At 32.7% G+C, this 20223-nt stretch overlaps 1 protein-coding gene across 1 annotated transcript; it reads left to right on the top strand.

Moving 5' to 3' along the window:
- Positions 1-5570: 5570 nt before the first annotated feature.
- Positions 5571-19802, top strand: LOC134276723 (uncharacterized). The gene is made up of 7 exons (XM_062758994.1): positions 5571-5705; positions 7516-7687; positions 8964-9067; positions 12640-12768; positions 18885-19073; positions 19351-19490; positions 19626-19802. Exons 1-7 carry the CDS (start codon positions 5645-5647, stop codon positions 19800-19802), a joined length of 972 nt encoding a protein of 323 aa, XP_062614978.1. The 5' UTR covers positions 5571-5644.
- The last annotated feature ends 421 nt before the right edge of the window (positions 19803-20223 follow it).

Genomic DNA, 20223 nt, shown 5'->3' with positions numbered 1-20223 from the left:
TATCAAACCATTTTTAAGGATAAACGTTAGCCCAGTTTTTTGATAGCATAGACAGATGTATATTTAAATGTAACTCTTTTTTTTTCTTTCCTTGTCATTGGTCACGTGCAAAATAATTAGATTAAAAACATTTTTAATATACACAAAAGTACCCTGGAAATGATATTTTAAAAATACTTGAAATTCTACTTAACCATGAACTTAGATTACTAAGATCAAAGAGCCGACGAAAATCTCTCGGAAATGCCTTGTTATCGGCAATCATATATCTGAATTTATATGAAGAAGAATTAATTATTTAATTTGAACTAAAGAGGAAATCACTTCACTCGACATATAGATAGATATATAGATAACATTCAGTTATATAACAATGTTCATTACTTCCATTCAGAAATCGATATATAGCGCTGAAATAATAGATACTGCAGGGAGTCTGAGACATCTGTTTCATATTTTGATATTTTACTTAAAAATCCGTTAATGGTTACCAAACAACAAAACTTTGGAACAATTGATAACTTTAATTTTTCTATCATTAACATCATTTACTTATGCAAATACGCCTTTATCACCTGAATAAGGAGTTACAGTAATATCTCTCAGTTGATTTGAGATTCAAGAGAATGCTCAACGTATGAACAAATTCTAAAAGAAGGTAAGTACGTGTAATTTCTATTTTTATGTCGATAGGATTTATATACGGTGAATTTTATACAAAAGATACCACAGAGTCTGACAGCTGTTTCATATTTGATATTTTACCAGAAAAAAATAAAAAAAAAGTAATCTAACAAGAAATCGTTAGGATAAACGTGATAACTTTATCTTTTCTATTTTCAACTCCGCTAAATTATTTTTAGAGCAATATATTTTTCATCTGCATTTTAGATGTAAGATGTAAGTACCCCAGTGTCATACTCAAGTACGCAAAATCATAGCCTACGTACAAGCAGTTTCCAATACAAGGAATAAAATATATCAACAGATTCTAACGAAAGCATAATTGTTCAAGCTTTATGGACGATACCATAAATTTACCAGGAAATACAATTTCTATTAAGTTGATTGCTGACAGCTGTTTTTAAAAAATAGAATTTATTTTGTAACTATTTACACATTGAATTGTGAACATGTTTTTTTTCCTTTTTCCGATCATGTCTAGTGCATGGAAGGTCTAACTGATATACAGAGAATGTTCACCCAAACATGGTACATTTTAGAAGTTTCTTGTTTGCCCTGCTTCAAATTGAATGTTTTAATAGATATTTGAATTTGATCATTGCTTGTTAATGCAATTTTTCGTGAACTTGTTCATGTAGATCTAGTGTTGAAGAAAATCAGTAACATCATAGGCACCTGACATGATTTATATAAGATACATGTATACCCCAATATAAATTTCATATGAAAAAGAAAAGTTATCGTTATGTTTTCAATAATATTCGTCAAATTTATTCAGAGTACCTCGGTATTTAGTTGCATATGTTAAAATCAATATAAATGTTTTAACAGAAATTGAAAAAAATAATTTGTATATTTGAAAGTATTTTAAATACACAAGTGAGGTTAGGCTACATATGGAGGTTTCTATATAAAATAGCGAATTAAATTCCATAATTGTTCTACTTACCGCACAAAAAATGTTAAGACTTGTTTTCTTCTATATATTCTTGGTGCCCACGACATGCGATAGCCAGTATAATTATTACGTCATCGACATCTACTACACAAGTTTACAAGAAACATCAACAAAATCGCTTCGGCGCAAGGGCATACCTTACTTTGTTTTACAGAAACAAGATATAATCAAAATACTGGAAGTACTGGAAAGCGCTAAGCATATTGATTTGCAAATCATCAGAATTATTTTGAATTTTAATTTCCTGTTGTCTTGAATTTTAAGCAATATGTTGACAGTGCGACAGCGATTGGGTCAGCACAGTTGTTTGGTACATAATCAAATATGTTAGCCCTGAAAACTTCCCGTTGGATTATAAAATTCAACATTGTCTTATGCCTTTTCTTTCTTCTGTCAAAAAATCAATCAGTATCATATACATGAAATTGCAAGAAAATATTTCTCCGTGTAAAAACATTTTCTTTCCCCATCGCCTTGTAGGAATCTATTAGAGGTAATATTTGCGTATAAATTGATATTTATTGGAAGGGCGATGGCAATCGAGTTCTCCGATAAAACTTAGAGTTTAAAAGTATCGATACAGTTGCTGGAAAATGTATATTTTAAATAAATTTGAACACTTGAAAATTTCGCTAAAATTACTTTCATTTGTGTGCAACACTGATAGCCAAAATCTTCTGGTGATCATTTTTAATAAAAAGCGAATTATTCCGGCATCATGTTTGTAACGTCGTCATGTGACAAAACTCTATGTAAATGAAATAGGCATTCGTAGAATTAACACCCTTTTTGTCTGATATATTTAATAGGTAAATAAACATTGAATATAAAACTATTATATTTATCTTTCGATGCCATCCTTTAATCTCTGATTTTCAAATACATGATTTATGGCATATTTGCAGTAACAATTGTGTTGATATCACAATATGTTTTACTCATTTGTAAATATTACTTTTTTACAATAAATTTTTTTACACTTTTCTTCTCTGGCATAAAAAAATTCATTAAACCCCCAAAACATTTTTGACTTTTGTTAAAATAATTTAAAAAGCTTCAATATTATTTTTACGGACGCTTGATGCTTTACATCATTCTTTACTTGTATATGAATGTTCTAATTTTCACTACCATGCAAAACATGCTGAGAGGAAAAACAAATCTACGGCATTGTTGTGCTAGTTGAAAAGGAATACGGTAAATAATTGCTCATTATTTTTCTGTTTTTTCAATGATAACTAATTCAAGAGACCAAGAAAGAAAATATATGCAATTATTAATCTCAAGTATTACTTAATCTTCATTAAGATATACAACATTGTTTTATTCTGTTTTTATTTAGTCTTCGTTAAGAATCGGCAACACAGCTGAGGCACATTTTTACATAAACTATTTCTTCTTTATAGTTTTCTACTTCAAGTATTCAACTGTTTGCTTAACATTACATTAGCCCTATTCCTGTCCATTGCTAAGAATGTTAATTAAGGTTTTAGCATTTTGCGCCATATTCTGCACACTACACACACAATTTTAAAGCACAATATTCTGTGAAATAAGTTTTACTATTTGAATAGATGGGATGAAAACACAACCACCACATGCCCTATATGTCTTTACAGCCACAGAAACTGCCTTTCCTTTCGAATTATTTACATAATATGTTTTACTCATATGATATAAGTATAATGTTTAACACAAGTAAAGACATTAAAAAGACAGTCCATGGATGCATTGCAGTCTGTTACTAATTGATACTTAGATGCGAAAATCAACATCACTGATAGCTCTCAGCATGGTGCAAGGTGTTAAAAGGAAGGCTTAATTGTTTTAGTTACATTTAGTTTCATAAGGGTCTAGAAGAAAAAAAATAGTTTATATTGATATAAGTTATAAAGAACACACCATATTATGTAAGTAGTACATTGTTAATCAATTTTATTCTTTTTAAATACTGAATATTAGTAACTCACTTCAAGTTTGAGATTTACAGCTGTGTAAAACTTAAGTAATAAAATCCCATCTGAGTTTTAAATTAGGTACTTATTCAATCACTATATTACATGATAAATAATATAGATGCAGCAATTATTAGCTACATGATACAAAAGTAATATGTGCCGACATGATTTAAATGAACTACAATGTATAGTTAGGAGCATAATAAGAACTGCATTTATCTACTATCTGTCGAATATCCCTTTACCTTACTAACTGCTTCCTATTATTAGAAATACACATAATGCCGCAGTAAACTAAAATAGCTGGAAGAGAGTCAGATATTTCCAGTTGCATATTTTTAGAATAACAAGAGGAGCATAGGCGTAGTCACAGGGGGGGGCAGCGGGGGCACTAGCCCCCCCCCCACTTTCAGATCTGGGGGGGGGGGGGCAAGAGTATGTCTGTGCCCCCCACTTTTTAATGAACAAAATCACAGCAATTTTGAAATATTATTAATACATAGTTGTATAATAAAATTGTGTAGAAAAATTGAAATTGAAAGTAACTTGCCTTTGAAAAAAAGTTGGCCACAACCCACAACCCCCCCCCCCCCCCCCCCCCCCCCCCCCCCCCACGAAATAGGATTTTCGAGTTTGGGGAACTATACTTTTTTTTTTTTTTTTTTTTTTTTTTTGCACGTCAAAGAATTTCTGGACTTGAGCCCCCCCCCCCACTTTTAAGCTTTTTTTTTTTTTTTTTTTGCTTGTCAAAGAATTTCTGGACTTGAGCCCCCCCCCCCCCCCCCCCCCACTTTTAATTTTTTTTTTTCTTTTTTTTTTTGCTTGTTCAAGAATTTCTGGACTTGAGCCCCCCCACTTTTCAGTTTTTTTTTTTCTTTTTTTTTTTTTGCTTGTTAAAGAATTTCTGGACTTGAGCCCCCCACTTTTAAGTTTGTGACTACGCCTCTGGGGAGTTATCTAACTTGCTTATAGTCGCGCTGGATCGCGAACGGAAGTAGATTTACGCTGACAGAAAGCGCTTTGCGCTGCGCTTGGCGCCTAAAAAGACGCAGGATATTCCAAGGATTTAAAATGTTACTGCACAAATGTCGGCACTGCAATTGTTTAGTTAGTATTTGTGCAGTTTTAAGTTAAAACAGGGTAAAAATTCATAGTCCAGTGTAAGTTTCCTAAAAATTTTTATCGATCGAGGAAGTACATAGAATTTGTGCAGCAATTGCATTAATTTTCAGATTATTCTCCTTAATGTTATACAATTAATGAATTTTTTATCAGCTCATTTGCATAGAAATAGCCATTTTAGCCTTAACTCACTTGCGTATACATGTACATTTTTCTTACGACAAAGTTGCTAAACTGCACGGACAGACGAATCTCATTTTGACTGCTAAGTCTAGATCGGTTTATATTATACATGCTTCGTGTGTGGAGTTGTGGATTGGTAGTTCTGCAGAACAGTAGCGGTTATTGACTCAAGGGATTGTATTAAGATCAGAGGCACCATTAAAATATCAAAGAGTACACATATTCGTGCCCAATTATTTATTTAATAGGGCTCAGATAATTGTTTCTATACTTGTGTGATTCAACTTGTCTTTCCAAACACTATGAAATGGCACATGTCATGCCAAAATATGTCATTTCAATAGGCTGGAAAAAGCAAATATAATTTCACACAATGAAGATTTTCTCTACATAAAAGCAATATTATAATGTATTACATATTATATCTCAAACAATATAATGATATCCTAAAAAATAACCACGTTTTCTTTCTGAAAAAAATATTTTACTGTTATATTGAAAAAGTCTCATAAAAGAGTACAAAAGAAGATATCATCATATAAAGCAGTCACCCTTAAAGAAAAAATCCAATGTAAATGTTATCTAAGTAGTGTAGTGAAAAAAAAATAACTGGAGTGGCTAGTCTCACTAATTGGTTCTAATCAAATTTGTTTAATTTTAGAATGTGATTTTCTGCAACTTTTGCATATACATCCCGGGGACTTCTCAACAAGAATCTGTTCCAGTGTGGAAAGGGAAAATGATATCAAGCTTTCTTTGGAAATCCTTTGCAATTTTTCTCGTCTTTGTAACAATATCAGGTATATTTAGGAAGTTGAAATAAAAATTAAATAAAAAAATAATACCCCCCGCCTCCCATATGAATATAATGGCAGTATCCATGTTTTCCTCTGGAAAATCCAAAATATATGTCAGATCAAAAAGAAAAATAGGAGGTGCACAATGGCAATATGTAATAAAGATTCTGTGAAAGTTTCCTCAAATTTCCTTCAGTGGTTTGAGAGGAGTTGCGGATAAGAGATGGGTACCCCAAAGCGTAACAGACGGACGGACGGAAATACCGATTACTATATACCCTCCCACTTTTCAAGCGGGGGGGGGGGTATAAACATATTATGACAATGTCCATGTTTTGCTATGGGAAACCTAAAATACGTGTCGAATAAAAAAGTAAAATAGGAGGTGCACAATGGGAATCTGTAATAAAGATTCTGTGAAAGTTTCATTAAATTTCACTCAATAGTATAAGAGGAGTTGCAGATAAGAGATAAAGCGTAACAGACGGAAGGACAGACGGACGGACGGAACTCCCGATTACTATATACCCTCCCACTTTTCAAGCGGGGGGTATAATTATCAAATTAACATGGAGCTTTGCTAAAATATTACATGTATATTGAATGCAGAACTTAAATACGGTTAGGTTTTCAGAAACATCTTTTATTTATATGTACCAGAACCGAATTGTAAGTTGTACGAAAAAGTATAAAAAATATTCATGGTCTTTTTTCATCTTTATTTATTTCTTGGAGAAAATCTGCAGCATGAAGATCTACGAATACAACTATGAAGGAATTTTGAAGTACAGATATGTAAAAATAATCAAGAAGAAAAAGATTTCAAATAGCTTTTATGACCCTCTCTCTCTCTCTCTCTCTCTCTCTCTCTCTCTCTCTCTCTCTCTCTCTCTCTCTCTCTCTCTCTCGTCTAATGGATTATCAATACCGGTGAAGTTCTTTGGTAGATGCAATGGTCTTCTCAGCAAATACAATTTATGATTGAGTCAAATACTGACTGACGTGTTTCATACTCATTATTGGCCCATTATTTACACACTGAATTTACGCCATATTTTCCCGTTATTTGTTTTTTTTTTATCATGAAAAGCAGCACACGGCGGGTGTGTGGTACCAAACGGCATCAGTTATATAATTATTTTGATATTATCTTTACAAAGAAGATGAGAAAATAGTCCTCATTAAAGAACTTAATGTTGAAATTGACGATAGAAACAAACACAATAGATACAACATTTCGATTTTTCCGGTACTCATATTATGCGACTTTTTCCTTGCTTACAGTGCAACTGAGTTATAAAAACTTCCTTATATTCATAATTTATATAAAATTTTTGTTTTACAATACCATTAAAAAAGAAAGGCCTAATTTTGAGTTTTTGATGTAAACTTATACAAGTGTTAACAGGTATGCAAACTTAAACAAATTGCAGTATTCAGTAAAATAAATTGAAAACGACAATTTTAGACCTAAAATGTGTGCATTAAAATATGAAAACGGTCCTGAATGCTGACTGACGTTATTCATACTAATTGTTAGTCCATTATTTATACACTGAGTTGACGACGGATTTTTCCGATCATGACAAGGAGCACACGGTGGGTGTGACCGGTCAGCAGGGGATGCTCACTCCTCCATGGCACCTGATCCCACCTCTGATGTTTCGGAGGTCCGTGTTTGCTCTTCTCCTATTTTGTATTGTTTTATGGACTTTGTTATTGAATACTGTTCGTTATCTCCATATCTTTCCTAAAACTATGAATTATTTATAACTGCAAAACAGCAATTTTATTTTCTTGTTTTTTTTTTTAGAAAGTGCTTGCACCTTCCCTTCAGAGATCACAGGCGACTGGTACAGCGCTTATAAAGGCAAACTCTCATTCAACTCTACTCATTTATTGGGATATCCAATTTATATGTCAGCCTCCCAGCAGTCGTTGGACTTTGAATGTTATATAAACAGAGACAAAAAATATGTTCTGAGGTATGATTAAAGTATTTTCTTAGGTATCCTTATTGACTTTGAATTATTTATCTTATTAGTAAAAAAAATAAAACTATTTTTACTGTACAGTGCCTTTCATCAGGGTAACCATCTTGCTACACCGCTCTCTGTGAACAAAAGTCGCGTTCTCTATTCAAGGTCGCGACTGACCTAGGTCGTTAAAAAGCAGAAACTCGTCTCTCGTCAAACGCTTTGATTGGTTGATTGTATATTGTTTAACGTCCCTCTAGAGAATTTTTCATTTATATGCAGACGTCACCACTTGCCGGTGGAGAGCTACAAATTTTGTACTATACTCAGCACTCTTGGTCATTGAGCAGGAAGTGTTCTTTTTCGTGCCAGCACCTACTGTGTAATGTCTAATTAAAGTTGATGCTTCATTTTAATATGATGATGCCTCTATATGAGTGAAAAATTGTCGAATGTGAAGCAACAGCCGATAAACCATTAACTGTGCTCTGAATATAACAAATCACAAAAACCACGGTGTTTCAGAATGTTCTCATTATACATAACTATTTTTTGTGGGTGGAAAGACCGTTCTACCCAGTCATATATAAGTAAATGAGATTTTACCTACTTTTCAAAAATATTATCCTCCCTTTTAACGAGTGGTTAAGAAGAGATAGGGCATTCAACGTGCTTTACCTGTGACAAGATACATGTATTAACCAGCGTGCAATGATTTTTATCCCCTGACCTTGACTTTCAGATTTGACCTGAATATTACAAATTTAAATCTGGTAATAACTTAAGAATAATTTAATTTTAGTTGTATCACGCCATTTGTTTGGATCTAAGATTTATTTAATATAGTATAACATTACGTATTACTGCGCTTGACGTGACTTTTTAACTATGCTCAATACTTGAAGCCATTTTTGCAGGATAATTTGCATGATTGTCGACACTGAAATTATATTACTAGGAATGGAGCTTATTTTAACCTATTTTACATGATATATCATAACTATAAAAAAAAACCGCATAGAGATAGATTCTTTAAAAAAGTAAAGTTTTGATATATCTTAACATTGTAAAGTAGCATATATTGTATTATAACATAGGTTAAAATCAACTTCATTGCTTAAACGAAGAATAATAGGGCGTTTACATTGGACACGATAAATAATGGTATCCCATCAAATAAGATTCCGAAAGTGTTGGAACACACATTTCTCGTTGTTTGCAAATATACATGTATTATATGTTTATTGGAGAAAACAATCCTTATTTTTAAAAACCTTAATTTCAGAGCAACTGAAACAGCCCTTGTGTTTGGTCAATATATTCGTGGTTATTTATGTATAGAACTATTGAGAGTTTCCAGCACAAAGTATTATTATTACCACAGAACAAGTAAGTAAATCATTGTCCAATTAAAATAGACCAAAATAAGCATTAAAAAGGTAAAGATAAGAAACAGTGATTCATTTAAAACAAATCCATGTACCATACAAATCTCTGCTAATCAATGTACCTGCGGAGTATTCAGAGGAGGAATAAGGTGTCTAGGAAAAAGTAAGCATCCCCTGTTGGTTCACATCCGCCAATATCTAAAATCACTAAATTTAAGGTGTTTTAAAATAATTGAAATTCATCCTCAATGTCAAATTGGTTTTGAACCTAAGCTTTTTGGACATCTGAAAAAGTAATTGTCCAGACATAAAAGTGTGAATTAAGGATGCCGTTTATTCAGGTTTCAGAAATCAGAAAGGAAATTTTATAAAGTATAATATATTGTATAAAAAATTGTTCTAAATGGATAAGATAACTAAGTTTTATCCTAATATCAATTTGAAATTTTAATATGTTAGTACTTGAAGAAAATATACAGGAACCAAACTCAATGTATGGCTTTGCATAGGAAAATCGGACTAAAATTTTAATTTTTCATTTTTATCAATTTTTTTATTTCTTGCAAAATTAATCACAAAGAAAAGGTTATATGTATTTCAAGACATCATTCTGCAAATATAATATTTGTTTAAGCTCATTAATTATTTCAAATAAATGAATGCTATGAAATAAAGAAATTCAAAATTATGTACAAAAACCACTCCAGACAATATTTTTCAATAATTTGATCATTAACCCCATATAATATTAATACCATGAAAATGAGAGCAACAAAACTAACTGAGGCTATAAATAATTTAAAGTTCTTAACAGTCAGATTTTTGTAATTTTTGATTAAATAAAGGAAAAAAATATAAAAATGACAGAGGAAATTCGGACTGTAATTTTGACGTTTGTTGCCCTAACTCTACTCATTTTTTATATAGAGGAACTCTGTTCCATTGCTATAATATTTCATTATTTAAAGAGCTTTGTTGCTTGTAATATTTTGTGAGTGAAGAAAGAAATGGTCATAATGTGAAAAATTGAGGTATTTCTCGAGAAATTCTCGGGGCCACTAGAATGAAAACGAGATCATTGACCTAGTTATTTGAAATTGGAATTTAACACAAAAATCATAGGCGTACAATCTGCAATAGGCGGTTTTTCGTTCTTGTCAGTGGAATTTTTATTCATCTGAGTAAAGGTATACCTTAAGGTTTTTCAACTTTCACAATTTTAATGGTCCAAAATAAAAAAAAACTGTATTTATTTTCATGTAATATAGGTTAAATTTACTAATTATTGCCAAAAATGTATATGTCGCCATATTTTTTAAGATGGGAAACATAGATAAACAGAAGTATATGTCAGCATTAAAGTGTACACTTTTTATAAATATTATGATAGAAACTTAGTAAAAACTGGTTCTAATGCATAGTTCTGATGCTGAAAGTTCCTATATGCTACTTCTAAAATGATTTTGAATTGTGAATATCAGGAAAACTATTTTACACAAGAAGTACAATAAAGACAAGAGGCCCATGGGCCACAACGCTCACCTGAGAACATTGGCTAGGAAAAAGCACAAATCATACATGTATCATAAATGAAAACTTTATGGGGGTAGGGGTGGGGGGGGGACTTGAATTTTGAAACTACTTGAGAATGCCTTCATATCAATACAGCATATGACTTTGCTCTTCTTGATAAAAAGATTTTTTTTAAATTTCTATAAATTACTTTGTAATAATTTGAATTTGATTCCCCATTGTTTCCCTCCCTGCCCCTAAGGGTCATGATATGAACAAATTTAAATCTTCGATATGTGAGGATGCTTACATGTCAACGTGACTCAACTTAGCTTTTCTGTTCTTGGGAGCTTTCCCTTTATTTTCCTATGTAAAACTTAGATCCACCATTGTGACCCCACCCTACTCTTGGGGGCTATGATTTGAACAGATTGAATTCTACACTACCTGAGAATGCTTCTATATAAATACTTGTATCACTAATCATGGCTTTGCTATTCTTGAGAACAAGATTTTTTAAATATATTTTAATTAAAAACTTGGATCCCCCATTGTGGCCCTACCCTATCCCTGGGGGTTATGATTTGAACAAACTAAAATCTACACTACCTGAGGATGATTCCATATAAATATCACTAATTATGGCTTTGAAGTACTTGTGAAGAAGATTTTAAAAGACTTCCCTATATATTCCTATGTAAAAATATGATCTGCCATTTTGGCCCAACCCTACACCCGGGGGTCATGATTTGAACAAACTTGAATCTACACTACCTGAGGATGATTTCACATGAGTTTCATCTTCTTGAGAAGAAGATTTGTAAAAAATTTTCCTATATATTCCTATGTAAAATTTTTATCAGCCATGGTGGCCCCACTCTACCCCCAGGTATCATGATATGAATAAACTTGAATCTACACTATCTGAGGATGATTCCACCTGAGTTTCATCTTCCCTGTCTCAATGGTTCTTGATAAGAAGATTTGTAAAGATTTTTCCAATACATTCCTGTATTGTAAAACTTTGTTCGGCCATTTTGGCCCCATCCTAACCCTGGGGTCATATCCTGCATGATTTGAACAAACTTGAATCTACACTACCTGAGGATGATTCCATATGAGTTTCCTCTTTCCTGGGCCAGTAGTCCTTGAGAAGAAGATTTTTAAAGATTTTCCTATTTGTATGTAATTTTTTATCAGCCATTGTGGCCCTACCTTACCCCCTGGGGCCATGATTTGAACAAACATAAATCTACTACCCAAGAATGCTTCCATATGATTTTCATCTTTCCTGGCCCAGTGGTTCTTGAATAGAAGATTTTTAAAGATTTTTTCTTTATACTCCTATGTAAAAATTTGATCGGCCTCTGTGGCCCCACCCTATCATCTGGGGTCATGATTTAAACAAACATAAATCTACACTACCTGAGGATGCTTTCACATGAGTTTCATTTTTCCTGGCCAAGTGTTTCTGGAGAAGAATATTTTTAAAAATACAATTAATTTTTTCACTAATTCATAATTATCTCCCCTTGGAAAAGGGCGTGGCCCTTCATTTGAACTAACTGGAATTCCCTTTACCTAAGGATACTTTGTGGCAAGTTTGGATAAAGTTGGCCCTGTGGTTATTGGGAAGAAGATCAAAAATTTGAAAAGTTAACGACACCGACGACGAGAGACATGCAGACAATGGACAGATTTTGATGAGAAAAGCTCACTTGAGCCCTCGGCGCAGGTGAGCTAAAAATGTCTGAATGAAGATACCCGATAAGGAGTCATTGCCCTTTTCAACATATTTTAAAGACTGAATAATTGATGAAAAAAGAACATGATTTTTTTAATTCCTTTTTCCTAACAATATCTATCATTACACCTAGCGAAAAGTATTCTTATGAAAATTATTGTTCTACTTGCAATGAATTTAAATTAATAATAGTTTTTGTAGAAACATATGACATTATAGGAGGATGTAAAAACCTTTATTAGTTAAAGGAATGATCTTGGATTTTTGTTCAAATATCAAAGAATTGTTTTTGGTAAGAACTTTTGATTATCGTTTAGCAATCGCTCCTATTAACAACGACCACATTATCGGAGCAATTGATATTGTTAAAAATGGGACGTTAGATGAGATTTGTGACTTAGCAGAACCGTACAGAAAGTCATCGTTTGTGATGCTAGTTAAAGAAGGTAATCTAAACCTGTAATTTTTTCTTTGGGTAATTGGATTCTTTTAAGATTCGGTTGTGGAGAATTTCCAGTATCTAATTCATTTATATTATGCCGTTTTCTTCATGTACCCTTCCAAAGAAGTAACATTTCTGATTAAAATATTCAATCTCATTTTAACTGTGATGAATTGCAAGCTCAGGCAATGGTTGTATTGTGCATAGGAATTTGCACAAATCACAAACCGCGATTTTTATTACAACTATGCATCAGGTTCGTTTGATTTATCTAAAATAAGTATATTGTGAAGGTTGCAGAATATTAAAAATACAATTATTGTTCTCTCTTTTTTCGGTTGTTTGTTTATTGCGCTATATTATCTTTATTATTATTAATGTTCTACATATTTCACAACATTCTACGTCACTGAAAGGAAATTTATAATTGCACAATTAATGAAGAAATCAGCAACATTATTAAGGTCTTCCGTTTCCAACGGAAGACCTTCTACTGATTCTGATGGTAAAGATTATTGTTAAGGTCTTCCGTTTCCAACGGAAGACCTTCTACTGATTCTGTTGGTAAAGATTATTATTCTTTTTTTTCTTCTACTTCCTAGACGCCAACTTTGAGGCCTCATATCTCACTCATTTATCAACGGATTTCGCTCAAATTTTCAGACATTATAGACATTATTAAACTCTATCAGAGTGGCATCTAACATTTCAAAAAGTCACTTCCGGTTTTGAGTTATTTCCCTTTAAACCAAAATTTATAGGCTTTCGTTTCCGGATAAAGGCTCAGAGACCACAAAAGCTGGAGCAGAATTTTTACTGATTTTAGGTAACACTAAAAGAGCGAAAATTTACACATATTTTACTTTTTATCTTGAAAAATAAAAATATTTTGTTAAGACATCATGAACAAAAGTTGTGCATAATTGCAAGGGCTTTCATATAATAATATTCAAAAGGGGCTGGCCCCTATAATTAGGGAACAATGGACCTTGAAAGTTTTTGCTTTATAACTCAAAACGGTAAATATTTCGAAATGACAATCGATTATAAAGTTGTGCTTTAACTCCTTACTGATCTCATGAAATTGTTATTGTGTTCGAGTCTTGTTTTAAATGAACTGGTGCATGACCTATATATGCACAGGTAATTCTTTTCACTCAGCACGTAAAGGAGAGCTCCTTATGCGTGTAACCAAAGCAAGCTTACTATAAATAATAAACATGACTCCATTGGATGCTAATATTCTTCAGAATAAAGTTCTCGAAGTGTTTGTGCTTTTTTTCTTACAAATTATCATGTTTATTCACTGATAACTTTCCCTTTTATTTCATTTTTTTAAAAATCGTATAAACCAAGTCTACTAAAAAGGGAAGAAAATATAATTTTTCTTCTTATCACATAAAAGCAAACAATATAGTGAGAAAATAAAACATAACTAAAAAGCACATATACTATTCACAGCCATTAAGAACACGCGGTACGGCTTTAACATTCACCTTGTTTGTTTACAATTATATAACGCGCCTCCCTCGATAGCGGCGGGGCAAAGTCGATCACCGGGAATCAATCGGCGTGTGATCCAGCGACCTGCAGTCATACATGTACACAAAAAATAAACCACCACAGAATGGTTAAATTAATTATTGATAAAATTGTTCCTTTTTATACTATCTCTGTCCCATGAAAATAGTATTTTGTTCGAGTCTTACGTATGGTAGGAAATAGGAAAGAAAGCTAGATTCGTATTCACCGTAAACAAGGCTCCGTTCTCATTTTGATATTGAAAAACTCTTTATGCGTATAATTGAAATAAACTTGCCGTAAATAATAAATATTTTATCACGCTGTATCATATCTCTTTTTTAAATTAGGTTTTAAACGTGTTCTTTGTTTCCCGTTCAGAGTATTCGATGGTATCATTTTCCTTTTATTAATAAAGATTTTTCCAAGAGATATAGAAAAAAAAGTACGAGTATCTTTTATTCGTTTGAATATAAACACAAACAATTTGAACGGAAACAATATTCGCCCGGATTTCATAAAAAAAAAAACTTTTAAGAGTCAAATAATACACTATTATTTACTGCGCGATTCTCAAATTCACCTGGAACCCAGATTCTAAGTGTGTTTACCATTACGTAATCTATCTTTCGATTACACGCAGCCGAGAAATTCTAAAGCGACACACCGCGGTGAACCATTGACCCCCCAGGCATAGGCAAAATAATTGGTATATACAAACCATTCTGCAACAGTAAGAAAATATTATTTTCTCTAAGTAAATCAAATCTTTCCAAAATATCTTATCAATAAAATGTTTTAGGTTTGACTTTAGTTCAAAACGCTGGGGCATTTATTTTACATGTACATTAATCAGTCTTCAATTCTTAAATATTCGTTAGCTCCATGTGTAATTTGACGATTCAAAGCGCAAGGACTGGCGATCTGCAGTTACTTTACTTCAACCAATATTTATTAAAATGCACAAGCTTTGCTCTTTTCACACACAAATAAATCCGTTTTCAACACAAGTTTTCCGAAACACATTTTTTTTCATCACAGATTTTTCCGAATCGTACGGATAGAATTATACTCAATGAAATGGACTAAACACCGGCACGTGTAAACTTCATAAGTGACTTCTGTGCTGCACACTGTCTATTAATTTATATTACAGGATTTATAGTAAAGTTCAAGAAAAAATGATTTTAAAGCAATGAACTAAATTTGTTTTAAAATTATTCAAAACCCGTATAAATGATTAGTATAGTGTGCTAACATTGTAATTTTGTTCCGTGATTAAATATCATTAGCAGGTTATACAATGTACATTCAAGTAGTAATAAACCCGCATATGTCCAGAATCGAAAATTTAAGAACTTATATACCGGGGTAACAATCTTATCTGATATTACAGACTTATCATGTAATTACACGCTTTTACAACCTAAATTAAACTGTTAAAATCATAACCGGCACCAAAGTCAAACCATTTGTATCGTTTACCGTATATAACTCAGTATTTTTTTTAAAATGATGAACTTATATCTAGCGCAAATTACTTTCCCTAGTTTAAAAAATACGCGTACGAGAGAAAGCGAGTGAGAGGCATTTTATTCAAGTACGTTTAAGTTTTTAACAGCGAGTCCCTGTATCAAGTATTGTCTAATTTTTATTCTATTAAACATAATCTCCCTTTCCTATTTAAATTTAATTTATTTAAGAAATAAAGTCCGCGTTTTCGTGAATGTTGCAGAATAACCTCCGAGGTCGAGAAATGTTGTTTGAAAGATAAAAGCCGAGGCGTTAGCCGAGGCTTTTATATTTCAAACAACATTTGGAGATCGAGGAGGTTATTCTGCATCATTCACGAAAACAAGGACTTTATTTCTATTCTGCTACATGTAGTTAGCAGCCCTAAAATACGACTGATCGTTTCTCTATAGAGAATCGAATTAGGTCACCATGCTGCTTTAAACCAGAATGTAAATTTGTTTGTTTACCTGTGAATAGAGTGCAGACAATTTGAGCTTTCGCTGCATTAAAATTAGCCTTTTATTTTAATCTTAAAAAGATTAATCTTTTTGAATATACAATAACAAAATCAGTTTCCTATTTTACCACTTTATTACCAAGATCACGGAGTTTAAATATGGCGGAGGGAGGTTCGGGAAACAGCCCCGCTTGGCCTTAGAAACCTACATTCATCAGCCACTTTCTGCAATATACAGTGTTTAAATTGCAAAAGACGACACATCAATGTGGTTTAAATACGTATTTCATTCTTAAGTCAAATGTACATTTCAACTGCACAGGTTTTATACGTGTTTCTGATCTGATAACTTTTTGATGACGTTGGTGATTTATTGGAGAATAATGTCCGCGGCTTTCCGTTGAAGTAGCCAATAATCGTAGAAGAATTGATTATTTTATTCAGCTTCAAGCACAATATCATTATGTAGTACTAAAATGGAGCCCATGCACGGATGCTATTGTACATCGGGAATTTTCTTTAATCCTTTATCCATGCATTCCTCCTTCAAGGAAAATAATCATGAATGAATTGATTGAATAATGTGTATAAAACCATGTGGTTTCGGTTTGTCAACGTGTTTTAGATCATGATCAGCAAATCACAACTCCTCGGGTCTTCCTGTCTAACAGAATAATAACCTCGAATGTATTACGTATACATCATGACATCCCCATGCTCCTCACCCCCTTTACCCAAACTTTGAAATAAATGAGGAAAGATATTTTATTTGTGGACTTTTGGGTTTGATTTTATTGAAAGTAAAGCTATTACCTAAAATACGTATTATGGAAGGGACTTTCAACCCCGTCTATCTTTCATAGATAGAAACTCCATGTTGTTTGAATATTAATATCCGGTGATGTTTTAAAATACCTCAATGCCTGTGACAAAATGGAACGGGATAATGCAAATTTCAAACATCTTCATCGGCCAATGACAGAAAAGTTGTAAAATTTCTGTCAGAGTTATGAACTTCTAATCACTAAAAGGTGTTTGTCTTGACACAGAGCCAAGGTTATTCTGTTAAGATCAAGGTCACTGACAGAAGAAATATTTTCTTTACTACGCTATGAATAAGTAAATGAAAATCATTGGAGGCTCTTACTTGAAAGATAGATTACTTATGATTGGAGGTTTTGTCATGACCCTGATCAAATGTCTTTCTGGCAAATCAAGGTCACTGACAAAGAAAAAAATGTTTAAGCCTAACTTTGTAATTAAAATTTACTGGAGGCTCATGCTGGGAAGAAAGGTTGTTGACATGAGAAAGTGCAGTGACCTTGACCCAAGGTCTGTACTTCCTGTCCACAGCCCCAACGGAAGACCTACTCGTTGCTTTGCAACGAGCTCGGCTCTAGTTCTTTTTTTTTTTCTTCTACTTCCTAGACGCCAAATTTGAAGCCCCATATCTCACTCATTTCTCAATTGATTCCGCTAAAATTTTCAGAGGTACTAGAAGTTACTAAACTCTATCAGAATGCTGTCAAAAATTTCAAAAAGTCACTTCCGGTTTTGAGTTACTTCCCTTTAGACGAAAATTTATAGGCTTTCGTTTCAAGACAAAGGCTCAGAGACAGCTAAAGCTGGAGCAGAAATTCTTCTGATTTTAGATAATAGAAGGATTGAAGTTGTGCACATCGGTTTTTGTTTTTCGATTTCACTATTCAAAATGGCGCTATTTAGGGGTCAGAAATTAGAACGCTTAAAAGAGCCAAAAATTATTCATATTTTGCTTTTTATCTTTTAAACTAAAAATATTTTGTCAAAATATATAGAACATAATTTGTGCAGAATTAGAAGATCTTTCGAAAGATATCTCGGAACAAGGGCTGGTCCCTAAAATTAAGGGCCAAGAGGGGCCAAAAGTTTTTCCTTTATATCTCATAAGTATTAAAAATTTGTAAAACGTCAAAGAAGCAAAGTTGTTCAAAATGTCAAGCTCAATCTATTGAAGTCGTCAAATTAGGTCCGGTGACGTCACTTCCGGCCAAACCGGAAGTAGTCGGAAAACGCATATTTTGCCATTCTTGACAAGTTTTTGGGTTGCATCTGTCACTGGGAGCATTATAAATTAATTTTCCGTCCGTCGTCGTCACTTCCGGTCAAACCGGAAGTAGCAAAAAATGGCTGATTGATGCATTAAATAACATAGATTTAGAGGATTTAAACAATTTTAGGACGCTATTACTCATTTTTGTAAAAATGAAAGTTACTTCCGGTCAAACAGGACGGAAGACCTTCTCGTTGCTTTGCAACGAGCTTTGCTCTAGTTATCAATTAATATTTAAATAAAAAATAATTATTAGTTGATATACAAATATATGTGCACGTTTCCTCTATATTATCCTGGGATGGCATGCACAAGCAAACTCCTTTTCTGTTTTAATAAAATTGTCAAGATATCCTTAAAAATGATATTCTAAAATACTTTTCAAGTCCTTTGGTGTAAAGTCTACACGCTTTATGAATATCTTTTTTTAAACTAACACAAATTGAAATGTCTCGTGTTTAGTTACATGCAATGTTATATATTTTATGAGTACCTGGCCTTTAAAAATTTCAGTGTCTGACTTGTCTTTTGTAAGGTTCCATTACGACGGGGGAATCAGCATCTACCTGTGCAACTGATCTACTGGCATCATATAGATCTGTTACAATAAATGGCTCTACCGAAAGTACGTCATGCTCCAGTAATACAATGGATGGCTGCACCCAAAGAACAGAGATGAGATTTACGTACGCTTTCGGATGTGGAAAAACACAAAAGTTTTCGGGTGAGATAAGACCACTTACATATTTTATATGATCTCTGTTAAAAATATTTTCAAGTTAAATTCGTTTACAATGAAAAATTTAAATACTTATAGCAAAAATAAAAAAAACAACAATTTTTTTTTATATATTGCGACAAATCATGAATTTTAGTTAACTGTATCTGAAATCAGGTTTTTGAAAGGAAATAAAATAGAGGTCTGAGTTTCCTATTCTAGTCAGTAAGAATGCATATAAACTATTATTTTGGTTAATTAAAACAATCTTTTAATGTAACAGCTAATGGTATTTGGACTTGTGTACATAGTATAAGCAGTGGAGGATACACTTTTCTCTCGCTCTGGAATAATGATAGATCAGTTGTGGGGACCACGTCCTATCAATATACTCCTGGAGTCAACTTCCAGTTTGCCTGCTTAGTAAGTAGCACAATTTATACAAAACGTACTCAACAGAAAACTGTACGTTATTGAACAGTTTAAGAAATGTGTGAACTCATGTTTCAAAATGTGCTATGTAATTAAGTACTTTAATTAAAATATTATCCATTAAAGGTGATCAGTGCATCCTCAGCTACCATGTATCCAAACTATTGCTCAGACAGTACACAGACAGCAACAACAGTGGCTCCTCCAGGCCTCACGATGTCATTTTCAGGGGCTACTCGTACTTGTTGTAAGTTCTCCCCCCCCCCTCATATTGACCAGCGTCATATTGACAAGTGTTACTAAATTAATTGTCTTTTAGTGTCATATATTGACCAGAGTTACGGCATCGTGTCTTTATTTTTCAAAACGATACGAAAGAAAGAGAAAACGCGAGAATTTGCAAGGTATTTTGTGAATTGTATCTTTTAATAGAACATTCATGTTAAATAAATAGTGAAGATTATATAAATAAAAGATGAATTCTTGTTGAACTAACATGAAAACTGTATTTAGAAACTATTCAATAGAGAAAATGTTTCCAGAAATTGATTAAGAAAGATAAATTGGTATGTTAAATTATTCAGTGCATAACATACACATGTAATGCCAAAACAACTGAAAATTTGTCGCTACTTTTTATCATTCTTTACAATGTTGATATTTAACAGATTCATTTCTGTCCATAAAATTTTCCCCTTTTTATAAATTTAAATGGTTATAAGAG

This window comes from Saccostrea cucullata, unplaced genomic scaffold (genome assembly GCF_032062105.1).
Source record: "Saccostrea cucullata isolate Sc308-1 unplaced genomic scaffold, CSIRO_AGI_Scuc_v1 ctg6949, whole genome shotgun sequence".
Classification (NCBI taxonomy): domain Eukaryota; kingdom Metazoa; phylum Mollusca; class Bivalvia; order Ostreida; family Ostreidae; genus Saccostrea; species Saccostrea cuccullata.
The sequence above is the reverse complement of the archived record's forward strand: the minus strand, read 5'-3'. Positions and strand labels throughout refer to the sequence as shown.

What these genes read in the sequence shown, in the direction of transcription:
- LOC134276723 (XM_062758994.1), top strand. Translation starts at nt 5,645, where the DNA reads ATGATATCAAGCTTTCTTTGGAAATCCTTTGCAATTTTTCTCGTCTTT. An exon ending in GACAAAAAATATGTTCTGAG is followed by an intron (nt 7,688 to 8,963) that starts GTATGATTAAAG and finishes CCTTAATTTCAG; the next exon opens with AGCAACTGAAACAGCCCTTG. An exon ending in TTATTATTACCACAGAACAA is followed by an intron (nt 9,068 to 12,639) that starts GTAAGTAAATCA and finishes ATTATCGTTTAG; the next exon opens with CAATCGCTCCTATTAACAAC.